This window comes from Anas acuta, chromosome 1 (genome assembly GCF_963932015.1).
Source record: "Anas acuta chromosome 1, bAnaAcu1.1, whole genome shotgun sequence".
NCBI lineage: Eukaryota > Metazoa > Chordata > Aves > Anseriformes > Anatidae > Anas > Anas acuta.
The window spans coordinates 43,972,947-43,999,348 of record NC_088979.1 but is presented as its reverse complement, the minus strand read 5'-3'; the positions used below and the strand labels follow the sequence as shown (position 1 = coordinate 43,999,348).

Genomic DNA, 26,402 nt, shown 5'->3' with positions numbered 1-26,402 from the left:
GCATGTCTTAGTGCTCCTAAGATTTAGTATTAAAGTTCATAGCAAAACATAGTACCCCAGTTTTGGTTTAGAAGCCTTCTATTGAAATCCCTCTTCATTCCCTAAAGAAAAAAAGATCATGGCTATTCTCTCATTGGAATAGGGACGTATTTGGCAACTTGTGTATTCGTAATGCATTTAGAAAACAAGAATAATAGAGTATCTTATTGTGTGCTCTGTGTTGCTTTGAGAGGTCTAAGACTGCAAGAAAAATGTCTTGTTTCAACTGAGAGTGACAGACATTTATAGGTGGGGGGAGGATCTGAAGAACCTAAGAAAAGAAGAAATTGTTCCCAACTGTGCAGGAGTAAATTATCATTTCCTCTGTGGAAAATTGAGAAAGAGTGGTCTTCACTATCCTAAGTCTCAACTGCTAATACCAATATTAAATGTTTTTGGTTTCTTCCTTGCTGAAAATAATTTATCTGTCTTGCTGGTCCTGGGAAATACGAGTTACTGTAGTGTGCTAGGGGAAGATTTCCCCTTCAGAAAATGTCTACACCTTCAATTGTCCCTTTTTAATTCTACAGGTGGTATGGTGAAGACAGCAGCACAGATATTGAAGGCATTGTAATTAGGCCCATCTCTCATAGGAGGGTGCACCAGCAATTCATCTTTGCCAATACTGCGCAGCACCTTTTGTAAATAGATACATAAATTCCAGTCCCATTCCAATCCAACGTGTGTTACCTACAGAAAACAAGATCAATGTTATATTTTTCATAATAGTTATCTTTGTTCATTCATTGCATAGGGTTAACTTTTAGAAATATTAGAATACATTTGTTAACTTTGATTATTAGACAGGTACAAGTGTCATCTAGTAGTTGTCAATGCCATCTTTCTTCAATGTTACTGCTGTTTTTGTTCAGTGGGGTTCATATACCCATGCTTGACCCATGATTTGCTCAACTTTGGCCCTCTTAAGTACTGGTAGCACTTAGTTTCTTCTCTGTTTCAGATCTTGATCCTTCTAGATTCCTTCTGTTACTTACATATTTGTTTAAAAGAACGTTCCTGAAAACATTGCTGATTTATCACTAGGTCTGGTTGCTTCACATTCTTGCTCTTCAAAGAGTCAGCCTGTAAAAGAAAACAAAAGCTTAAAACCATTAAATTGCTATAGTTTGGCATTAACAGTGATTTCTGAAAATTTTTTTTTTAAGATTACTATTCAAGGCTATATCAATCTATTACAGAAGTTTGAACTGTTTCTTTATTTGTGTTTTTCTTTGTTATCTGAGAATTTTACTGTCTTGAGATATTTTCTAGCACCTCCTGGTTTTATAATGGTGTTGGCAATTAAAGGTGCTGGCTCTTTAAATTACAGGCCTTTTCTTGTTGTGTAGCTTGCCTTCTAAGGCTGTTGTCTGTTTATTGCGTTTTGTGATTAGCATCTGCAGCAGTATAGCATGCATAAGCTGTTGCCTCGCTAGGAGCTTTTACTTGCACCCTTCAAACATTTAATTCTGTCTTCACCATTCCTTGAAGCATGTCGGTGGAGACATTAGGATACAAAATTACCTAGTAGTGATGTGGACACAGTGTGTGACAGATAGTTAATAACAACATTAAATTATATATCTGTGAATTTCTATGTGTGACTTAATAAATGTTGATAAAATAATACTTTGCACCATTAAGCAGCTGCAAGTGTTTGTCAACCAGATAAGTGAGTGGCTACTTTGCATACTATTAAGTTGTAGCACCAATAAACTGCAGTTATTACATGACTAATAAATCGACTTATTTTTTATTATTATTTTATTTTAACTTAGTCTTTGTTTGCTTATAGATGCTGGGCTAGAAGTGAAAGTAAAAGATCCTCCAAAGGGAATGATACCGCCTGGGACACAGCTTATTAAACCAAAGGCAGAGCCTCAGCCAAACAAGGTTTGAAAAACTAAATAAAAACCCAAACAGATAGTTGGAGTTGGTGGGATTTTCTTGTTGTTTAATATATACTTTATCACTTCGTAGCAGTACAGAACTTAAGACAAATCACTTTAATGTGCTGAATGGAATGAAATTAATATACTGAATAAAATGAAAGATGTTCATTCCATTTTCTTTCTGTATACCCATTAATAAAGCTGTTAGGAACTAGATACAAACTATATATATATGGCTTTTCACGCAAATATTGTGCAACCATTATGAAAACCACATTCTACGCTAATATTAGTTCTTTTTATTTGATGTTGTGATATGGCATGAGTTGTACAAAGGGCACGTATTGTTTGTCTTCTGATCAGGCTCTTTCTTTAGGCAGCAAAAAATCCTAAATTAGTTTCTTGGTGATGTCTTCCTTTCTTAGAATGTCATGCCTTCATTTTAAACGGTTACCCTTTCTATAGCTTTTGTCTTCCCCATTTCATGTTATTGTTCTACCCCGAAAGACTGAAGTAGGCACAAATAACGGATGAAAGGTGAAAGGTGGTGTGGCACTGCTGGGGAAATGCCAAGATGAAGGAAATATCCTCAATAACCCTTCCTTAGCATAAAGAGGGAGTTAAGCAAAGTACTGAATCTTATTTTCATGCAATAAATTTGTATTAAAAGATGTGAATTCTGAAAAAGCACTAAATTATCCTTCCCTTTTTTATTACAAGAGTAAAAGTGGACTCTTCCCCTCTTCTAAGAAATACACAGTTACAGAAAGAACTGGGTGTTTGCCAACTTCTTAGCTGTATGGTACATCTTGATAGAACTATTTCCCAACTTTCTGGTTAATCTAGAAATAACACCTTTTGTTATACAGCTCCCAAGTCCGTAAATACATCATCCAGTGTCTGCTTCTGCCACTAAAATGATTCTTTTTTTTTTTTACTTCTAATTTCCACAGATATTTTTATTCATTGTTTTGTTTTGTTTGCTTCTTCCACAAAATTATTTTAGGTTGTCTCCCATCTCTCCATTAGGAGAAGCTCCTTGTGACTTAGAATCATAGAATCATAGAATATCCTGAGTTGGAAGGGACCCTTAAGGATCATCAAGTCCAACTCTTGACACCGCACAGGTCTACCCAAAAGTTCAGACCATGTGACTAAGTGCACAGTCCAATCTCTTCTTAAATTCAGTCAGGCTCGGTGCAGTGACCACTTCCCTGGGGAGCCTGTTCCAGTGTGCAACCACCCTCTCTGTGAAGAACCCCTGGTTACTTATCTTATTTATTATCTTAATTAATAATTATCTTAATACAAACTTTCTTTTGGGTGAAATGCATCTCACAGATGTTAATGGTATCTCCATCCAAGCTGTGTTTTACTTACTCAGTGAAGAGAAAGAGACAGTTGTTACGATACAAGTTGCTGGATGGAACTGCCTTTCTTTTCTGTTACTACAGTGGGAATTAAGGTGACTGGTTCATATATAGCGGCTATATATTGTCAAGCAACAGTCATGACAGCTTAAAAACAAAACACAACAAACTTGACAAAAGTTAGGCAACTGGTGTTCTGAGGCAGTAGTCAAGTGTTTAATCATCCACCTGTGTTGTTGTTCTTGTTTCTTTTTCCAAGTTACAGTATTTTTGAAAGGGGAAACATCCTTCTGTCCTGTATATGGTGTCTGTTAAGCCTTTGTCAACACTAGGATTTATCAGTGTTGCAGGAACACAGTAGACTTCTCATGATAGATCATTTTATCAGTTTTCTTTCTTCTGTGTCACAATTGCATAATGAACCAGGTTAGCATAATTCCACGTATGTGAACAGCAGTATTATAAATAATCTAGAAAGTTAATAATTGTGCAGTGCATTCTTCTGAAGCCAAGAATGCAGATTAGACATGTACATCAGAAATGGTCCGGTATGCCAAATCCAATCTCACTGAGAAAAATGGGTTAGTTAAGTCCTAGAAACTTCTTTCTCTCCTTTCCCAGCCCTAAATTTCAGATAGTTATAACCAAATAACAGTAATAGTGGTGATCTGTTCTCACCTGGAAACAACAAAATATTTTTGTTGAAACAGGAGCATTCCAGTTTTGGAGTCAGACCTAATTGAATCTCAGGTTGAAAATGGAATAATGTAGTATTGATCTGTTCGTTTTCTGTTAATTGAAGTTGGATGAAAATCTGACTTTCCTGTCCATCAAAGCTGGTTAAGGAGGTTATCACAGTGATCTGTCTTCAGCTTGGAATACAAGAACTGGTGCCGCCTCATTGGCTGTGAAATTTAGATAAACTACTTTGTAGAAAATCCTATCCCACGTCCTACCGAGGGAAACACTGTCTTATGATCCGTGTAAGGTAATTCAGGGTAGTTGGAACCAAATACAAGAAATCAGTCCTAATTTAATTGAATTGGAAGGGACAAGACTCTTGCAGGTATGATTGGAATCTAACGTTTTGTTTCTACTGTCCTCACATTACTAAACAAGAAACTATCCGATTTAAAAAAAAAAAAAGAAAGAAAAAGAAAAAAAAAGGAGGGCTATTTTTTTGCATCCTTCCATGGGAGTTTAACCAACTTGTAAAGGTTGTTTTATTCTATGCAGCACACATTTCTGTGCTGCAAGATGTACCTCTTTTCAGATACACCAAGTAAGAAGGCACAGTAACAAAGCTCTTGCAAAGTTCTGTGCACTCTAAGAGATAAATATACGTCAATTGCTATGCCTTTCTACATTGTAATCACTTCTTCTAGTGAGAGCCCAGTTTGTTTGTGTTCCATGGAAGAAGCAATTTGGGCAGTGTTACATGAATAAGATACCGAACTGTCATGCTATAGAGAAATACTGCAAGCAGACAGGTGCTGTATCAGAAAGAAGACTTATACAATTAACGTATGAAAATGCTCTTTCCAGACTTGTTTGTAACCAAATTCCGTGTGTGAGTTCTTCTTCCTCTAAACTGAAATTTTTAATCCAAGCTCCAGTTAGCCTGTCACAAGATTTATCTGAAGTAACGTTTCATAGGGGTACCAATGTAAAAATTAGGAATTCCTAATTTGCAAGGCTCTGTTTTTGGGCTTCTATATGTTGAGAATGCTGAAAACAATGATTCAGCATTACATTTTTACAAGGAATGGAATGGGATGGAATGGTTGGAAGGGACCTAGAAAGATCGTCAAGTCCAATGCCAGACCACTTCTTCTTCAGGGCCAACCAAAAATTAAAGTGTATGATGTTAAGCATATATTTGAATGTCTCCTAAACACTGACAGACATGGGACATCAACCACCTTGCTAGGAATTCTTTATGGTGAATTACCTTCACCATAAAGAAATTTTTCTGAATGTCCAGTCTGTACGTTCCATGGCACAGCTTTGTTTCATTCCCGTGTGCCATATACCAGGGAAAAGAGATGAGTACCTTCCACTCTTCTCCTCCTCAGGAAGTTGTAAAGAGCATTGACATCATCTCTTAACTTTCTTTTCTCCAAACTACGCAAAAATATTTATGTTATTGTGTTTTTTGTTTGTTTGTTTAAAAAAGCCCTAAGATGTATATAATTTCTTAAATAATTTGCTTAGAGGAAAAAAAATGCACTGAGCTTTTGCCTTCCTTTACCATTTTCCTGAGTTGATTTTTTCCGTATCATTCTCTGCTAATTTGAAGATTGAGTTCATACTTCAGTTGATAAATTTCTGATTTATACTGTTGAGTTTGAAAATAACCTTCAAAGAAAGGTTTTGTACAACACACACAGAATATACGCGTTTATTAAGCTATCTTTTTCATTTCTGATTTTAAGTTGTTCTTTGGGACAGCTGCCTGATAACATGTTTGAATGACCAAAAAAAAAAACGTGAATAACAGCTGGGAGATTTGGGGGCTGTAGTAAATCAGACTAGTAACAAGGAGTGCCTCATCTGACCTTACTGTGAAAAAGGAAGAAATTATTCAAATGCCTGTTTCAAAAATAAGTAGAAAGATCTGCTCTTTTGCTATTCTCAAAAGGCTATTTAGACTGTCTACTAAGAAAAATATCCATATTTTGGCCAAAAGCTGACTAAGCAGAATATTGTGATAGTGTCAAATGAGGACTGATAATCTTGAGTTGGTCGGTTACTGGAAATAGTAAATTTGGTAAAAGAAAATGACCTTCAAAACCCTGACCTTCGAAACTTAAAGAAGAATAAATTGTAGGTGGGCAGTTATAAGAATGAGAAGCTTGTACTGAATGTTGTCTGGTATAACAGAACCTTCAGAGAGATTGAGTTGATGTAGTTTAAACATAGTTTTAACAAAAATAAATGAAATCATACACAGCAGCCATGGGAAACTAGCAACAAACTGTAACTCTGACTGCCATCTTGTCACTAGCATTTCAGAATCTGTTAAACCTATTTCTTTTTACTCTGAGAGCTCTGTTCCAATTTTTTCTTCCTTACTATCTTTCTTTGCTTCTCTTAGGTTCGCAAATTTGTGGCCAAGGACAGTGCAGGGCTTCGTATCCGTAGCCACCCTTCCCTTCAGAGTGAGCAAATAGGCATAGTGAAAGTCAATGGATCCATCACTTTCATTGACGAGGTAATTAATAAGAAATTTCTGTTGAAAATTGAGCTAAGATGTAAAGTTAATACATGCAAATAATGTTTTTTTCATGTTTAAATGTTGACATGTACAACTTAAGAACATAAGAGTATAAATTGCAAAAATCTCAGTATTTACCAATTTAGTTTTTCAAGCTGTCATTTCCTTTTTATTTGCTTACTTGAAAACCTTTGTAACAGACACTGTGATATCAGAAAACAAATTTCCTAGAGTTCATCTTCCAATAATATCTCTAAGGATTTTGTGTTTAGTTTTTTCAACTGTATATAAAAATTCAAAGATGCAGGTATCATTTTCATTATGTCTTTCACTTACACTTCTGAAAGATCACTAGTGTATTAGACTACTGTGCATGTATACTTCTTCTAGTATAACTTCATATACAAGGAATATTTTTGCAATTTACTAAGTTAAATGAGCAATGGAAAAGTGGAAAGTGGAGAACAGTAAGCTCACGAAGGCTTGGCTTTTCCTCTTTTCTCTCAAAGCAAGATCTGATTTAAAACTGTCTTTGCACCTTGCATTCTAAAAAGATGTGCTTCCCATTGCTTTGAAATTCTGATTTTGTCAATATTCCTTTTTACCTCTTCTTATGTTCTGTCAGTATAGTGAAGATCATTACATCCTTGCTACTGCTATTTGTCTAATGTCTGTTAATCCTTGCTAGCCACAGAACGGTTACAGGAGGGCATGGCTCGTTTTTGTTGCTTGTTTCCCATAGATCCACAATGATGATGGTGTTTGGCTGAGGCTGAATGATGAGACAATAAAGAAGTATGTTCCTAACATGAATGGTTACACTGAAGCCTGGTGCCTCTCTTTTAACCAGCATCTTGGCAAGAGCCTTCTGGTACCTGTTGACGTAAGTAAAAGGTGCCTTTGAAAAATACCCAGAGTACACTCTATCCTCATTACAAAACTTTCTTTAATTAAGGCTGCAAATGAGTCCTGAGGTTAAAAAAAATAAATAAATAAATAAAAAGTTTAATTACTAAATACTATCTTAACATGTGTTTCCGTTTTTGAGGGCTATTGTGTAATGAGGGTGGAGTGTAGAAATGTACAAAGCTTTTTATGTTGAAGATTCTTCTCCTAAAAGAGAAGCAAAAGAGGAAAAACTGATACAAGAGTATAAAGAAGTATAGCAATTAGATTAAGCACCAGATGTTCCTGATGCAAGACTTCATTGTCCATAAAGTGGCCCACTAATGTAATGATCTCAGAAGAGGCTTACAGTCTGATCTCAGAAGAGGCTTACAGTCTACAGTTAACCAATGTAGTTGAGGCACTTTTTAAAAAGCTTTTAAAAATCTTTAGGCTGTGTTGTTTTTCATGGATATTTTTGTGAGTTTTGTATATGAATCCCTGAGTTACAAAATGGTAGCTAATGAAAGAATCACAGCATCAAGGCTCAGTAAAAAACATTTGAGTTTATAAGAGTAAGTGTAATTTTTCTGGATAACTTCAGTGGTGATCACCATCACTACAAATCAAAGGTTACACATTTTCTGGCAACAAGATACAATTAGATACAAAAGTGTATAAGTCAAACTAATGTTTCTCAAAAAACTTCTGAAATTGTAGGTCTTCTGGCTTATCTGGTTTTGTGCATTCAGCAAAGTGGGCATAACATGGTTTCTTCAGGGCAGAGTGTAAGAACTAGATCTAATTGCTAAAGCAGCTGTTTAGTTTCAACTTGTCCTCTTATATGGGTGAGCTTTACTTTGGTAAATCAAGTTATCAATTTTGGTAAATCTTGTAAGCATGGAAGGGTGAGATTTTTTTCAGATTCTTGTTTTCATTTCTAATATTTTTTTTATGTGCTGTGAGGAATGTTAATCATCTCAGCAGTCACGTATATGATTAGCAAGAACTTACTGGTTGGTATATTTTAAATGGCTCCAGTACACATTTATATGCGGAGTAACATACACTTTGTTCTCTGAGAAAAGCTTAAAAGAGATTACCACTCTTTAATAATAATAATAATAATAAATACTGAACATTAAATTTTGATAACATAATCTTGATGATTCAAATTCACTTGAATAAGTAAGCCAGGTACAATTAAATGTGAAGAATAGTGTTTAATTATTACACATCTCACTCTATGAATGCTTCTCTAAAGTTCAGATAAAATAGATTTTTTTCTTCTTAAAGTGTGTTGTGAAAGTTTTGATACCATGTGAACTCTTAGAATATTACAAATATAGCTACTTTTATTTTAACTAACCAGTTACATCACATTCTCAATCACACTAGGTAAAAGTCACATGCCTTCTTAGTTTCTAATCAATCAACAGCCAGTAGAAAACAGCAAAGATGTTAAGAAAGCAACTATTACTATAAGGTGGTTATGTCTAATAACATATATTTTGAGTTACTTATGGATAGATGTTTTCTTTGCATCTTTTCCATACTTTTATATTTTTGAAAGGCCATAGCATGTCCTGAAACTTTAATTTTACTATAACTGTATTTAAGCATTTAGATTTGTTGGCTTGATTCATAATCATAAATGGGAAAAAAAAAAAAAAAACAAACTATATTTTTTCTTTCTTAATGGCCACAAAACAGAAGTCACAGTTCAGTGGCTTACTTTTGGCTGCCTTAGTCTCTACTGCGAGCAATTATGTTCTTATGCACCGCACAACTTGATGAAAATTAACAAACTCTTTAGTAAGCTCCTGACTTTTGTAAATCAGCTTAGAACTCTTTTCTGCTAAATCTTGACCACATAAAGTGATACTGCTTTCTTGTATCTGCCCATCCCTTTTTTGTTTAATTCCTAACTGAATGGCATTATGAGCAAAATGTAGTAAAACATCTGTTAATATACACAGTTTCTAGAATCTACAGCTCTTCTACCAGTATTGGCTCTAGAAATGGGAAACATACTGGAAGGAGTCTCATATGTGACTGCAAGTACATATGGAAAATCAAGCGGCTGAATTAGTCACGCTAATCCCTGTTCAAATTAATGTCACAGTACTTCTACTAGGCTCGATTTTTATTCAACTCAGGAGTATGCAGACTTGGCAGTTTTGATGACGTTACTTTGCTACATTTAAAAATACAAGCTTCTTGTGATCATCAGTTATGTAGAAAAAATCTTTCAGTACATTTTGTAAAATATATTTAAGGTATGCTTTTTACAGAAAACTTTGATTGCTCTATTTCATCACTGTATTAATTGAGCAGTGAAAAAAAAAAATTAAAAAAAAAATAAAAAAAGATTTAAAATGATAAAACGCACAATTTTTTGTAGTGTTAATTTCAGCTTCTATCCCGTAAATACATAAATACGGCATATGTACCATAAATATGTTATATTTATCCCGTAAATACGGCATATATACCGTATTTACATTTTTTGTTTATTTATAGACATTAACTAGTTATTTTTATGATACAGCAAATTTGAGTATCTTAGATCTCCTTAGTACACTGTTTCTGTATATTTTGATCAAAGGTATTATATTTATAGATAAATGATCATAGGGAAGCCGAGATCCACTGTAGTTGCCAGACTCTGTTTATTTTAGTTGTGGTCATTTACTTTCTGAAGAAACACTGTCAAATTCTCAGGAAACATATTCAAATCTGCTCTTCTCCTTTCATGAGGAACAGCTACGTAGCCATTGATCTAAACTTGAGAATCTAATCCATTTTAGGTAATACGATTATGAGACTATGAGTCTAAACATGTTGTGAATTTGGATTAGCTTCTTACTGTCATGATAGTTACTTTTCCTTCTGTCTTGTGTGATTGATACAGTTAATTGTTCTTGCAAAGTTCTGATAGAGGTTATCATGTATACAGACAGTTGCATTTTCATGCATGCACATAGTAAAAGATACATACAGCATAAAGCAATACACACTAGTGAGAAATGGCTTTATTTTATGGGGAGTTAATGGAATTTGTCTTTTAGATAAACTCAGGAACTTGTAAAAAAAAAACATATTCTGAATATGGTTTTGTTCCTTAATTTTAAATGTCAAATGTATAATAATAAGGAATACTCTATCCTGCTGCCCAGTTTTGGTGTTATATTCCCCAACCACTACAGGCAAGCAGAACTGAGAAACTGCATATTTTTTAAACTACTAATGTAGTGTAAGAGAGAACCAAAATTAGTACGTAGATTGCTGAGTTTGATTGCAGAACCTCTGAATGTTTTGTGGAAACACTGAAGGACATTTACAATAGATTTCTACCATCATTTTAGATGTGATGGGAAATAATGGGTAAAAGTCTAAAAAATCATTTAAGATAACACTTAGCTTTGAAAAATAATATTAGTTGAGATTTTAAATGCTTTTTTCATTGCTAATTTCTAGTGGTGAAGTAATTTATATTCAGTTTTATGATTTTTGAAACTTAAACTTGATTGGAAAAACAAAGATATGAATTTTTTCCTGGAATTATTTTATTCCTGAAATTATTTTTAATTTTTGGAATGGAAAGCTTGAAAGGAAAAAATGAACTAAATCTACAGATGGTAGCATGAGGACTAAATACAAGAGCTTGTATGTAGTAGTTTCTTCAGAATTAAATATTAATTCTCAATTATATGCTATGTAGATATGTAGATATGTAGATATCTACACTGATACATATTGATCTACATATACATATTGATCACATATACATATTGATCTACACTGACATACGACATGCTAAAAGCCAAGAAGCCAGAAAGCTCTAAAGTTTGAAGAGCAAAGGTCTGGTTTGATCTTCTCTGTGTTGCAGAGCCAGCCAGCATGGTCCCATTTCAGTGCTGTTGGTTTCTTTCGTGCTTTTTTCACATATAACTTTATGGCATACAAAACCAGATCTTTGAAATGATAATTCAGTATCTTGGGTATGGTACCACATTCCTCTGAACAGTAGAAGTCTGTCACAAAGTAGGAGACGTAAAAAAGTAATGTAATCAGTCTGTTAAGCTACATTGGATGCCTATGAAGTAAACTCTCATTAGGCGAATGTAGTCTTTTTATAATTATTATAGTTTTATGTCAGATTGGTAAGCCTTTATTCTGTGATTTTGTGATCTTCCTGTCTAAAACACCACCACCACCTTCCCTGATGCCCCCAGGCATCTTTTATTTGTGTAGCAGTGCCTCGTTCAAATTCAGGAGGAGGTGCTGCACTCTAGTGAAGTTATGGCTTTTGATAATTTCTTCATTTTTATCCAAGTTTAAAGTTGTTTTCTTTAATAAAGATGGATGTAAGGAGAATTTTTGCAAACAGTAGTAGATGATTTACTTCTGTCATGAGGTGGATTTATGTATTTTTAACGTTAATGTTTTTTTTTCAAGGAGTACAGAGAATGCATGACAAGACTATTGTACTTGCCAATTTCTGCTTAAAATGATTCTTTTATTATTATTTTTTTAATTACTGTTAAATTTTGGTGTGAATGCTGCAGGGATTTCACTTGGTTTTCCTACCAAGATGGGGATAGAAAATTTAAAAAAAAAAAAAAAGTGTCTTTACCAAAGGGACTGTGCTGTAAATACTGATTATTAATACTACTACTTATGTACTACTAATTATTTCTTTTGATAGGGACAGTGAAAATTTCTTTGAAATGAGTAGAAACAAGTTTATGGAGAGAGGTTACGTAATGGAGAAAAATGGCTGCTTTTGGTGTTTTCCAGTGGCTAATAAATGCCATCCTAGCTGTTCTGTGGGGGAAAAATGCACAGAACAGTAGAGCTTCTGTCTCTAATATGGGCCATTGCTTATAAAATTAGGGAACTCGAGCAGCTCCATTTGATTGTTGATAATTCGTAATAAAGTAGTAAATGAATGGTATGTCTTATAACACTAATGAGATCTGAGTGGTTCTTCCTTACAGCACTCTGCAGTTTTTGCTTCTGGTAAAGAGTGTGGTATCGATGTGCAAACTAGTGAAATCACTCTGTACAAGTGAGTTGCTTTCAAACGTAGTGAGCTCAGCCCTTCTGCGTCTGTGCAGTTCTGAATTGGTGACAAAAGAACCACGTGCAGTTGTCTTGCAATATTTGAAATCCTTTCGAAACAGCAGACTGTCTTGCTTGTAAAACTGTGGTATATGGTGGAACAAACTACTGTTTCGTTGTAACAGAAATGTGGGATCTGTCTCTGCGTAGTCTCAAGCTTTGTAAGAAATGTCTGGCTCTTGGTTTCAGTAAATGGCATGACACACTACATCCATTTCGAGCTTTTGACATACCAAACTGTTTTTGTTTAATAGATGATTTGGCAAGGGGAGCAATGAACTCTCAGGTGACTTGATCAGAAAAACAAACTTCTCACTTTTGCAAGATATTCTACCAGTAAAATTACTTGTGGAGAAAGTTTGCATTACTATACTTCTAGCTTCTTCCTCCAGTGTTTCTTTGTTCCCATTTCCTTGTTGATATATGTCTTTTTTTTTTTTTTAAACTTTGTTGTTCAGAATGTCTTTAATGCTAGCCAAGGAGTAAGGGATTTGGACTTTTTTTCATGGACTTCCAAAGCTTTACCCCCTAAGGTGAGTTAATTGACAGGAACAGTCACACTGTATCTCTTTCTCTTTTTCAGAATGTACCTTGTAATTCAACTTTACATTAAATATTCTTTGAAGTCTACTTCACCTTCAAATATTTTTACAGGAAATACAAGGTTTGCATAGAATGCTGTATCTGGATCTTTTCCTTTACGAGGAGAAAAAAAAAATAGGGCAGGTTGATTCATAAGTAGCACTTTCCTTTATTAAAAAAATATAGAGAGAGAAATTCAGAGATATTAATAACATAATAAAGGCTTTCATTCTCCTTCTTAATGCAGAATGAATAGCAATATTTTTCTGTTATTATATAGTATAGATACTGCAACTTCCTGTGAGCCCTTCAATAACATAAGATGACATTCATAGGAGGAATGCCACAAAAATTTAATAAATAGACCATTCCTTTTTTTTTTTTTTAAATCTGCAATTACAGGAACAAATTACAGTATATGCAGTTAAGCAGTCTCAGTTAGCTACATAAGTGCATATCTAAATATCTTTACAGCCTTGTACTGAATTTTAGATCCCAGTTGTTTTCATATGAACTTTGTAATGAAGATGATGCTCAGTACTGTACCTACTGGTTTAGAGATTTAAAAATCTGTTTTTCACTGAATCTTCTTCCCCAAGATAGCAAACTTCTTCACTGTTATATCACGATCTAGACAATGTTCACACTATCTTTAGAACGCAGAATTTTTTTGTCTTTGAAGCAATTTACTGCAGCTTGCGTTGAAAGTTAACAAATTTACAGAACAGGTTCATTTGCTAGAAAGGCTTCTTGGTAAGACTGTTATATAACTCTGGACATGATGCAGACTTCAGTACCAGAAATCTGAAAATATATTAATTAGAGAGCAGAGGAAATAATGTAAATTAAAAAGGAAATAACATAACTGGAATTTTGGTTTAAAACTGATAAAAGTATGTTTCTACACAGCAGGTAATGAACTCCTAGAAGGTGTAGTTATAGGAGATTGTGGATGCAGAAAGTACCAGCACATTCAGAAGGGATTAAACATATTTATAGGAACCAGATTCATAAACAGACAGTAGAGGAAGTAGGGGTGTACCCTCTAACATCCATACTAAAAAGATTTTAAATGTTGTTGTTATATAAGGGATAGACCACTAGTAATGTCTTGCATGCTATTTCTGAACAGTATCTCCTGTTGCCATTTACAGGACCAGGTGAGCCACTGGGTTCATCCAGTAGGGCATTACTTAGGTTTTTAACTTCCAGGTGTTCTTTTAGTAGTACATACGGTTTGCATTTTAAGCATAATAAAACATTCCTGTTTCTCATTTGCTTTCTCCTGATAGGAATGTGCAATATGTTACCTCCATCCTTCAGTTTTTGTATAATAGACATTTTAGACATTTTTATTAAGCCACGGCTAACTGAAAATCTATAGTAGTCTGTCTCTTATTTTTAGTAATTACCATTTTTTCTACTGGTAGGAAACTCAAAAAGTGCGTTCTCGTTTAAGATTTGGGTATATATTTAATCTCTAATCGTTACTGTGTGAAATAAATTTGCAGGCCATTTTTATTATGTGAGTGAAAATTATAAATATGCACGACTATTTCTACGTGCATTTAAGTTTCTGTGGTGTTTCTATTACTCTGTCATAATTTTACCTTTAGTCTAAATTAACAGTGTGTTACAAAATCAAAAAAGAAGCATATCATTTGAAAAGAGGTGATATTTAAGTTCCCTTTAAATAGCCCCAGGCTTTTTGCTATATTAGTTCACAAATACAGCAGGAGGAATGAGTGTGTATCTTGATAAATGTCAGTATGAGGCAAGGTTTAGTCGAAGTGGTAGAGAAAGTAAATGTTTTCTAATTGTAGATATGAGATACTCCTTTAAAATAAATTGCCTACATTTCTGTTTCAAGAGTAATAGGGTAGCTTTTCAATTAAATTGCGATTTCTTAGTAGTTCAGTTGTGTATTACTGCATGCTAAAATTAGCAATGTAACTAGTACCTCTTCTAGCTTTGGAATTTAATTATTGTAGTCTTTAAATAAGTATTTCTTATATGAAGAGTTCAAAGGTATTATTAATAGGTTTTATTCTGTTCTGTTTTTTGTTTTGCCTTTTTTTTTTTTTAATTTCTCAGGAATCTAGGTCTAATACTGATGATTTTTTCAAAGACCTAAATTCACACTGCCCACAGGAAGCAGTGATGCAAGAACAAGATATGCCATTCCTTCGAGGTGGTCCTGGAGTGTACAAGGTAGTGAAGACTGGCCCATCAGGTCACAACATCAGAAGCTGCCCTAACCTTAGAGGTATCCCAATTGGAATGTTAGTTCTGGGAAACAAAGTCAAGGCAGTGGGCGAGGTATGGATCATTGTAGCTTCAGTTCATGTCTTCATAGATACCAATATATAACTAGTAAATTCAACAAAAGAATCTACCCCTGTACAGGTTTGCTTTTCCAACCCTCATGATAAATGCTAACTTCTGAACTTGGTTTGTATTATAAATACTAATGCAATTCTGTTTGTTTTTTTTTTTCCTTTTAGATGTGTGTATTGACTGGAATAATGTTAAGTTGTACTGCAGTTACATATGCTTGATTATATATTTCTGTTACAGTATTCTTTTCAAAATGTTGTTTCCTATTCAATGTTTTTGTCATACGCTTTGAAAGAATTTTGTTTCATTGAAAAAAGAAATTTTATAGGACCTAACCAATTAACAATTTATTCTGTTTCTCTGTTTTGATTCATTTGTTCGGTTGCTGAACTATTGTTACTATTCCCAATTGTCCAGCTGTGGTGTTTTATGGTTAAGAATGGCTTAAGGATGAAGTGTGTCATGCTATTTCCTAAATACAATGACAGGAACAAAATTAGTACTTGTACAAACATTTCATAGATATAACTTGCTATTATAATTCTACTATTGCAGCCACCAATGAAAAGGCATACCTTGATGAATATCTCCTTCAAATTTTTATTTGGGCTTGTTTGGATGTTCCAATGTTATGGTGTTGGTGATTTGCTTTTTCTGAACATAAGCAGGTCTAATATTTTTGGAAATATCCCTAACTGTATATGTGCCATAAATGGTTTTGGTCCTTCAATCTGTCTCAGTCTGTGGCCTTAATTTAAGAAACATTTTAAAAAAAAAAAAAAAAAGCTTTAATTGTAATATAAAGATTGGAATGTGCATATTTTTTCAGTTTCTGAAGTAAGTTGCTGAGCCGTGCTACTGAATAATCTGGAAAGTCAGTATGTTGTGCTTTTTTTGTGTGTGTGCATCAGGTGACTAATTCAGAAGGTACGTGGGTGCAAATGGATAAGAACAGCATGGTAGAGTTCTGTGAAAGTGATGAAGGCGAGGCGTGGTCGTTAGCTAGAGACAGAGGTGGAAACCAGTACCTCCGACACGAAGATGGCAAGTTGTTTTGTTTTGTTTTTTAATTAACTTAGAAAAAAATTACAAGAAATCTAAACAGGATAAATAAAGAAGAAACTGAGTTTAAAAAAGGTATAACATAAGTCCGTAAGTTTTCATTTGAGTTGCTTTACACTGATGAATTTCAAAGTTGTTTAAATATTCTTTCTATGTTTTTAAAAGAGCAGTTAAAACATTCCCCCATATTTTCTTCTGTACCAATGGATCATAATATTATCCTTCCTTCTTTTAGCTATAGGGATGATTTTCAAATAAGTACTTGTATATTTCTCCTTTTAGCTTTCTTTGGTCTTTTTTGTGTTTCTGGGAAAAGCAGAGCAGAAAAAAATATTTACGTTGCTTTTGGTTTTGTTAAGTTTGTTAGGTCTGCCACACTGCATCCTATTAAAAACCCGTTATGTATTTATTTATTTAATAATGCCATATTTAAAATACTAAAATCCCACTGCTAATTACTCTAGTTAGCATAGAATTATTACCTTTTCTTAAAATGCACAATTTCTGTCCTGATAATGTTCAAACTGGATAAGACCTAGAAAGAATAAAAGAAAATGTAAGCAAAAGGTTATTATACAAAATTTGTTATTGCATATTTTTAATTTTCTTCAATTATCCTTCTTACTGATCTTCCTCCAATCAGACTGTCATTACTGATATAAAATATCTTTCTTTCACTGAAATGCTTCGTATAAGTGCATTGAGGCATCTTGAAAATGTTCTTTCCCTAATACATCCAAGTAATATAGATGAGGTTCTCCTGTACAGGATTACCTGTATTACTGCAGAAGATGAAACAGGGAGAGAGAGATCTGTCAGTATTTATACTTCTAGAGGAGATCATCTAGTCCAAGCTCCCTGTCAGTGCAGGTTACTTACACCCTTGTCTAGTCAAATTCTAAATATTTCCAACATTTCTGGACAACCTGTTCCAGTATTTGACCCACCTTTGTGGTGAAAACATTTCCTAATACAGTTTCACATTCTGCAGCTTTTGTTTGTTGTCCCTTGTCCCGTTTCTTTGAACCTTTGAGAAGAGTCTGGCTTCATCTTCTCTAAACCCTCCAGTTTCTCTCAATATTTCTCTCTGAGAATACTTGTAAGTTTCTTCCATTGATCATAAAATTGGGTACGATTTCCTCTGAAGCTGGTTTGTTTTAACTCATTTCAGAGTTAGTTTCTTCAAGTCATCTTTTTTTTTCTTCATACATTTCTCTGTTTCCTGATTGAATCTGAATATTATCAGTTTATAATTTTCTCACTCCTTATGAAATCTAACACCTCCATTTGTCAAGAGGTGTCTTCTGGAAAATTATCTAATGCATGTCCTATGTGTCAGCGTGTCTGGTTCTATTCTTTCTAGATGAGTCTTTGTGTTTATAAATAAGGTAAATGCGGATGTCTCTTGTGCATCTAGCTAAAGCAGTTTGCTATCAGTTGCAGCTACTGAGATATTTCAACATATTCTGTGTTCTTAGTACACCTCAGTATTAAGGAGCTAAGGAGCTTAAGCCACATATGAAAATGATGTAAACTTATTGCCTTTTTTGTTTTGTTTTGTTTTGTTTTTGGCCAAGAAATTAATTAGGAATTCTGTTTGTTATCAATTTCCATACTTCTGCTGGAAATAAGCATTTGGAGGAGCTCTGGCTAGATTTCCAACTCTCTGTTTTCACACATAAATAATACCCTATTTCAGATTGCTTTAATATTTTCATTACACAAGTAAATGATAATGAAATTTTCAGAAAGACGTACGATTTGTGTCAGAGCTAAATGCCCAAGTCTGTAGGCAGGTATACAAGTACTTTAGCAGGAAAATTACAGCAAAATCTATATATGTCTGTAATTCAGAGAATCAAGGTTGATTTAAGATAGATTACACACTTGTTTCAAGTGCAGCATTTTGCTGTTGCTTTCTAATTCACCCATTCCTCTGGAAGTTCTAAGGCCAATTTTCCTTTAGCAGATAAACAACATTAACTTAACAAAGGATTAAACCTTTTTAAGTGAGTGTATGTGTTATCTAAAAGTACATAGTCTGAAGTGCAGTTTTGGTCTGAAATGCTGAAATTTTATAAAAATGGCTCTTAGAAGAGTTGTGATTTTTTTCAGTTAATTTTAGTATGGTTACAAAAGGAGAAAGTTGTTCAAGGTACCAACCTGATCTTTTAGCCTGCATTTAAGAGATTTCATGTGAATTACATCTTGCAGGTTATTACTTTAAATGATATTTCTGACCACATTGTCAGTAATGCCACTGTAAATCTAAATGTTCAAGTGGATTCTGTCTCATATACTTTATCTCATTGTTCTTATGAATATTTTGAAAGACTCTAGGTTAGTTTTGGTTTGAGTTATTATGGTAACATACAAAAAGCATAACTATAGTAGTCGGTATCAGATATGAATAAATTTGTCAAGGAAAAAAAATGTCTTATGCTCTGGGAGTTAGTAAGGATTATTAAGTCGGGATTAGAAGTTTATTGGCTCTGAGTTTCTTGTCACTCTGAAAGCATCTTTCATCCATCAAGGTCTATCAAATAAATTTAACAATTGCTGTCCAAAGAACAAATACTCAAATACATGTAGTGTGGTGTTACCAAAAAATAAAATGTCAAGCCTGTTCCTAAGTGGCATATGACAGCAAAACTTGCAGCAACTCAGTCAAATATAAAACTAGACTGCACGGTATTAAATCCTCAATCTTTTTAATTTTAGAGCATGACCCGTAGGGAAGAAAGATGTCATTGATGTCGTTTTCTTTTTGAAGAGGGTTGAGTGGAGTGGAGGAGTGCTATCTGTGGGGAAAGAAAGAAAGAACAATAAAGCTCTTTGCCTTGTGACTCATCTTTCCAATGTAAATCAGTTACTTAAAAGGTCTAATTCTGAAGTGATGTGGTTTTTTTTTTGCAGAGCAAGTTCTTCTAGACCAAAATGTTCAGACTCCTCCCCCAAGTCCTTTTTCAATACAAGCTTTCAGTAAGGGAACAAGCTGTAGTAACGGACAAGGGTTTGATTATGGCCTTGGAAATAACAAAGGTATGTTTTTAAACTTATGTTTTATAAAATTATGTTCTTCTCAATTTTGCTTCTGTTTTTGTTACTCATTTCCTACTCTTCTAGGCACCATCAGATGTGAACCAAAAGATAAAACCAGTAACACAGTGAATTTTGTAAGGTGTTCCACAATACATGCAACTAAGATTGTAGCTGCTTTTTTCTCTACTTTAATTTCATTCAGTCTAAGTATTCTATATAAAAAGGGTCATCAAATACTTGTAAGATACTGCTGAGGTTTCTATAGGGGTAGGCAGAACACTGTAATTCAGAAATGAAAAATATATCTTAGTAAATCAAGATATGAACACTATTGGATTTAGAAAGCATGGGTTCTAAAAGATCAGAAACATTTGTAAACACTTCCAAACTGTCTTAACATTTTTAAGTGCTTTTAATTGGCTGACAAGATAGTAGATACCATGTGAGATATATGTTGTAAAACTGAAGTTGTCTTCCAATCACATAAATACCAGTTAACAATACTGGGAAGTAAATAACCATATTTATTTTACTGGCAAAATAATAGTTTCTCTTAAGCATAGTTTATTGGTAAGATGTAAGTATAAATAAGCCATCACAGTAAACTCAAATTGCTTGCCTTCTGTTCATTCATTGATTAAATCTAGAATATCTAATAATATAGAAGGGGCTTTTGATGAGGCAGATGTCTTTGACAATTATTACTGAAACATGTAGGCTTTGTCATTCTACTCTTATGACTCTGTACTCCATCCATGCCGGTTAGAATGTGGGCCTTAGGTGTGCTATGTGTTTTTAATACCAACACACATTGTGAGTAATCTCTGAAGCTGGAAAAAACAAACAAACAAACAAAAAACACCTTGAGTTGAGCCTTGCTTTAAAGGAAGACGTGTAATACATGTGGATATATATGATATTCACAGTTCTACTGTTACATACCATTATGTCAGGAGGTTTTAATATTGACATAGAAAGGATAAAATATGGTCAAATATATGCAAGAAAAACAAAATTGAGGTACCAATTTCCTGTTGGAAAACATAACCATTAATTATAAGCCTGTCTCTTCTACTGCATGATAACAAAACCTGAAATTATCGAGTAACCTGCAAGCTATTATCACTGTAGTCCCACAAGTCATGTAGTTACCATCATGTATCAGGGTCTTTCATCATAGCATCGCATTGCTTATAAAGCTGTAAATCTGCTGACATGCTTTACTAATGGGCAGTGAAATGTGAGCACTAACATGTGGACATTGGTTGAGAAGTAATGAACCAGTGTTTCTTCCACTGTTCTCCTCAGCTGCCCCATACTCAGTTACAGGGCAAGATCAGCAGCACACGTAAGAAATCACATAAATAGTGCTCTTTGGCAGCTTTCTTTATAGGGTCAGTTAGATTACTTTATTCATTCTGTTTATTGTAACTGATTCTGAATTGCCAAAGAGCAGGGAGTTGTTGGCAACTATACATGAAAGAATAAAAGTACTGCTTTTCCTCCCCAAAATAGACCTCTTGAATCATTATTTTACATGCTGTTGTCTTGCATTCTCGGATCTAGATCTAAGAAGCTTTGAGTTCTGTGGAAAAGAAAGAACTGAAGACAAAAGCACTGTCAGGAAAATGAATGAAACAGTTCTGTTGAAGATGCCTGTTTGTCAAAAGAACTTCTTGTAGGGACGTGCTAGTTTCATTGCAAACTCAGTCACATTTACGTCAGTCAAATGTAAAGATACCCATGTAGTAGGTTTGTGTTTACAGTATTGCCTCCAAGGCCAAAGACATAACTCCCACAAATGTTCTATTTGATTTAGCTGTATCTTCTATGTGTGAGCCTTTTACATTGCAGGCAAGTCTTTAATATTCATTATTAAATCCTATCCCCCTCCACATTTAATTTGAGCAGATAACTTTCAACCTCTTTTCAGAGGTTCTTCCCTTTAAAATAATTACTCATCTGTGAAATAGGCCTGTTTGTTTAGTGTGTTCATTTACTGGTCATTTATACAAATTGGAACAATTATAACTGAAAATGGACTTATGTGCGTTTTCATATATCATCTCATTTTGAAGCATTTTATAGCATTAGGAAAGGTCTGCTTGGTCTCACAATCACGACTTTTGCATCAACTCCAAGATTTCCTTATACCTGCAAGTATCCTGTTTAATGTCACTGTTTAAATAATTCCACTTACAGATAACCTTTCCTTACTTTTGAAAGTAGTTTTATGTAAAGAAGCAGAGTAAGATTGACTTTGATATTCCAGAACGTACCAGACACTTAAGCAGATGCTATTCTTTGTCCAGAGAAAGGGATTAACTAAAATATTTTTTTTAATAATTTCTAAAAAAATAAATAACAAAGTAACAGGAATCCCATTTTGTTCTGAATTCACAAATGTTAGAAGGAAACATTTTCCTTATTTGTATTTAAAATATATTTGGCATCAGCTAGACTTTAAAATACTGAAAGTCACTTACTAGTTTTGAGACAGCATTAAAAGCCGCAGGGCTATTGAAGTAGTGCCTGAACCTGGGTTCCTGGACAGCCGTAGAGGGGAACTACTACTGGCTAGCAGGGCTTTGTGTACTTCATGAAAAATCATTTCCCAGTCCTCTAATAACAAACAGTAATAGTGACAAAACTGATCTTATATATTGTCACACTAGATGATCATCAGCTGTTAGACTTGGTTGCTTTCCAAATATCCCCTCTGCACCTACCCTAAAAAGCGTTAGGAAAGAAAGACTGAAAAGATTCATTTCATGATACCAGGCTTCCATGGTTCTGAAATGTGGTACATGAACAATTTTGTATTTTCATGTAGTATAAATGTGAAAACATTAGGTATTCAAGGAGAAAGAATTAACTAATTGTTTTTATGTTTGTTTTTAATAGTGATAACAAAAAGAATGATACCAACTTTGGACCTGAGAGTCAAGTTCTATTTCATTTCTGTCGATGCTAAATTTTGTAGCTTGCCTGAGTGCTTAATTCATATGAGAATTTCAAAGGACAAGACTTCTAATTCTGTGATTCTGCTTTATAAACCATGTGTAGAACTAAGCTACCATGTCTGATCTTGATGACTTCCTTGAGCTTTTTAGTTTTAGGTCAGCATCTGTTCTCCCTCATTCAGCTTGACTCCTTCAGAGCCAAAAACCAGGCATCTCTCTGTGATCGTCTGCACTGTTTTGTGTTCTGAAAGGGCTTATTGCTGCCAGTACTTGAGACTGGATCGAGTGGTTTACCAATTTTTGTGGTATGACTTGTTAGAGCAGTAAGCCCCAGTGAAGCACTGGGAATACCAGAAGAGAAAAACAAAACAAAACAAAACAAAAAAACACCAAAACAAACAAACAAAAGTGTTTTAGGTTTTCCAAGGTACTGAGCTGAAAGAATGATCTGCCTCTACATTGTCATTTGTGCTTTGTTTCCTGCTGTTAACACAGAACGCAGAACCCAGCTACCTGTGCTGGCTTTGCACTAAAGCAGTGCTAGGTCAGCAGAGTTTACTAGTTGAGTTTGTGAATTGTTAAAACAAAAGTTAGATCTAGAAATAGTGTACATACATTCAAGTGAAAATGTACAAAGCATAATCTGAACAAAACCTGCACAAGTATTTTTGCATGTGTGATAGGGTATAAATAAACTACCCATATACAGTTGAGAGTTACTGCTGGGTTTTGTCTTCCAGTGTTGGTTCTTTCTTTGATAACCAATGTGAGTTATATCCAGAAAAAAATATTTTGCAACTCTTGACCTGGAATTATTTTTCAAATAGTTACTTTTTAAGAATTATAATGCCTTCCCAAATATGTTATTCACTTCTGGGTTATTATGGTAGGAATGATTGCTGTCCAAGTACTGATTCCAGTATTTTTTCGCTGTGCTACTTCCAAAATAGTGGAATAAAATTCATGCATTGATATCCATAGGTGATTATTTAGAACATAATTTCATCTATTTCCTTGTATTTTCATCTATTTCATCTGTTTTCTTGTATTTTTGAAACTAAAATATCAAGAAAATAAGTGTAACATTTAATTTTGGAGTTCTTGGCTAATAAGGGTTAAGGGTGGGTTCCATACACCCAGCAGTCTTTCTCTAATTCCATGAAAAGACAATTGATAATCACCTAAAACTAAGATTCATTGAACTGAAAATTCTGTATTAGCTGCTTTTTTTTTTTTTTTTTTCTACTAGATTTTCTAGAGTTCTGTCAAAATTATGTGAATTTGCAGAATAAAGTGCTGCCATTAGGGTTTGGGTGGTGATCATTCAAATTTGCAATGCTCTTAAACTCTTGCTCTCTCTAAGCTCATATGACTAAGCTTACCACAACTTATAACATGCTATGATAAACTCTGACTTCTTATTGTAGGCTTCATGTATTTCTAATGCTCATATATAGTTTTTCTGAAAATTGGCATTTAGAAATTAAAACCATGTTTTTAACGTGATAGTTTTTGAAGGCCTTCATTTGCCCCACAACGAATGTCTGTAGTTCTTCAGAAAACCAGTTTCAGTTCCTAAATGGTATTTATTTTTTTAAAACGATTTTCAGTCTGATCTTGAAAAACAGCATGACAGTATACCTGTAAAGATATTTGCAAAAATGAGCAAATATTTACCAAAGCCTTGGCACAGAAATACACTTGCCAAAGCCTAACTACATGTTATCCTTCCCTTCTCATCAGTTTTTCTAATCTTTATCTGCATGTTCTGTTGCATGTGTGTATTACTGTAAATGCTAGGGATTTCTGTTTTTTCTTGGCTGCTTTGCATTTTTTTTAGCAAGGTGAATATAAATCTCTATTTTGAAATGTTTTGAATAACTGCAGTAAACTGTCCATGATTTTTAAAAACCCTGCTTGTACTTTTCAGCAATTTTATAGCCATGCATGGGATGAGGTTTTTATATTTAGCCACATCCAGAGCTGTATGTGGCTAAATAAGAGCTTTCTCTATTATAACCATTGAAACTTTAATTAAGCACCATTTTACTCTGCATTTCTGGAGAATGACAAGTAACGGGTTGTAGTTTTGACTGTTTTGCCCACTACAGGTGACCAACTGAGTGCCATACTGAATTCCATTCAGTCACGGCCAAATCTCCCAGCTCCTTCCATCTTTGATCAAGCTGCAAAACCTCCCTCTTCCCTAGTCCACAGTCCATTTGTGTTCGGACAGCCCCTTTCCTTCCAGCAGCCTCAGCCACAGCTTCAGAGTAAGTTTGTCAGCCTTACCTGCCTCATCAGTCCATTTCTGCAGCTTTTATGTTGCTGTCCTCAGTTGCTTACCAGCTGCTAATCATCCCTCAATGCATCTTTCTGGTTTTATTTTATTGAGTTAGTTTTTCATGATTCAGAAGCATGTGAAAGAATGCTCCTTAAAGAATTACACCTGTTCAACTTTATTTTCAATATTGACAGTATTTTTGCTTTTGCATGTGTCCTGCAGTGCAGATAACATTCATTAAAGTGCATTTCCAGTATTGTATGCAACTCTGGGTTTATAATTAAGGTAAATTTCTTTCATGGTACAAAATGTTCTTTTTTAACATAAAAAATTGCAGAAAATTCATAGTTTCAGTTTTCTGACCTCTTAAATTTCATTTTTTTGTTTTTTGTTTTTTTTTCTATCACTTACAAGTTTAGGATATAGCTGGAAAGTTGGAACATGTTGATACTACTTATAAAGCTTTGTACTCTTGCACTGGGTGCTCTTAAGGTTAGTGTGGACAAGGAAGTTTGCACCTAGAAGTGAATGAAAGCTAACCTGATTACTGGTGCAAGAACAGGAAATGGTTTAGGTTTTATTTAGTGAAAAAATAAAAGCTTAGAATTCATTTTGAAGAACAGATACGGCAGTAAATTCTTCCTTATATAAAGAATACATACAGCATACTAGTCTTCTCTCACCCACAGACTATCCAGCAGAAGTAAAATGGTTCTTTCTTGTGGGATGCTGACAGTTCAGTCTGTCTGTAAAGGCCTGAGTCTCTCCAGCTCAGCTTACACAAGTGCTGTGGGAGAGAACAAGATTAAAATCTCAAGCTCACTTTTATAATGACTATCAGAAATAGTCTGATAGTGACTGTGTATACTTCTATTAGGCTTAAACCAATGTCATGAAAAGAGAGTGTTCCAAAACCTATGTAGATAAAACATGATTGCCAATGGCATCGACACACCATTGTTGGGAATTTGACAATTGTATGTTCTTTCCCTTAACTTACATTTTCCTTCTCTTGTCAGAGCTTCTTACTCAGTGTTTCATCACAAATAACCCTAATTATCTTATTTTAAACTTCAGGCTATTTGTCCTTTGTTATGTAGATTTGTATGAGAAGAAATACTGATATTTTTTTATTGGCTGCCCCCCAAAAAATTTGCTTAATGGATTTGTCTTTCCAATGGATGTGGTTGGGTAAAAGATACTCATTAAGTTACAATCCAGGGTTTGTGTTTTAAGTATCCATGATTCAGAAGGAAGCCTTTTTTTTTTTTTCATGTAATTTAAGACTTCTTGTAAATAATGTTAATTATACCTGAAGGAGATAAATAATAACATTTTTGCTTCCAGGATCAAAAATCAAGAAGTATATGAGGGGAAAACAGTTAGAACTTTTTTAGTCTTTTGAAAATGTGTTAATCCTCGCTTTACTAGTTTGTCCAAATGTTTTATTTAGAATATTGTCTGTGAGGCATGTAAGACTATATTCGTGTTCATTTAATAGTTGAGGAAATTATCAGGGATCTTTGAAACTTAAGAAAGGTTACCTAGATCAAGTATTTTGGTTTAAACAATTATTCTGATATTACCATATTTCTAGAAACT

The 26,402-nt window shown here is 34.2% G+C and overlaps 1 protein-coding gene across 19 annotated transcripts in view; it reads left to right on the top strand.

Moving 5' to 3' along the window:
• The window catches only part of MYCBP2 (MYC binding protein 2), a 192,961-nt gene that overhangs the window by 121,019 nt on the left and 45,540 nt on the right, over positions 1-26,402 (top strand). For 9 of the 19 annotated variants that reach the window (XM_068676615.1, XM_068676574.1, XM_068676582.1 and 6 more), the window contains 8 exons: positions 1,835-1,932; positions 6,399-6,515; positions 7,261-7,401; positions 12,989-13,063; positions 15,207-15,431; positions 16,361-16,493; positions 19,428-19,553; positions 24,604-24,789. In XM_068676615.1, coding sequence (XP_068532716.1) covers positions 1,835-1,932; positions 6,399-6,515; positions 7,261-7,401; positions 12,989-13,063; positions 15,207-15,431; positions 16,361-16,493; positions 19,428-19,553; positions 24,604-24,789 — 1,101 coding nt within the window. The remainder of the gene's footprint in view (positions 1-1,834; positions 1,933-6,398; positions 6,516-7,260; positions 7,402-12,988; positions 13,064-15,206; positions 15,432-16,360; positions 16,494-19,427; positions 19,554-24,603; positions 24,790-26,402) is intronic. The other 10 variants (XM_068676696.1, XM_068676655.1, XM_068676589.1 and 7 more) reach the window with 8 other exon arrangements.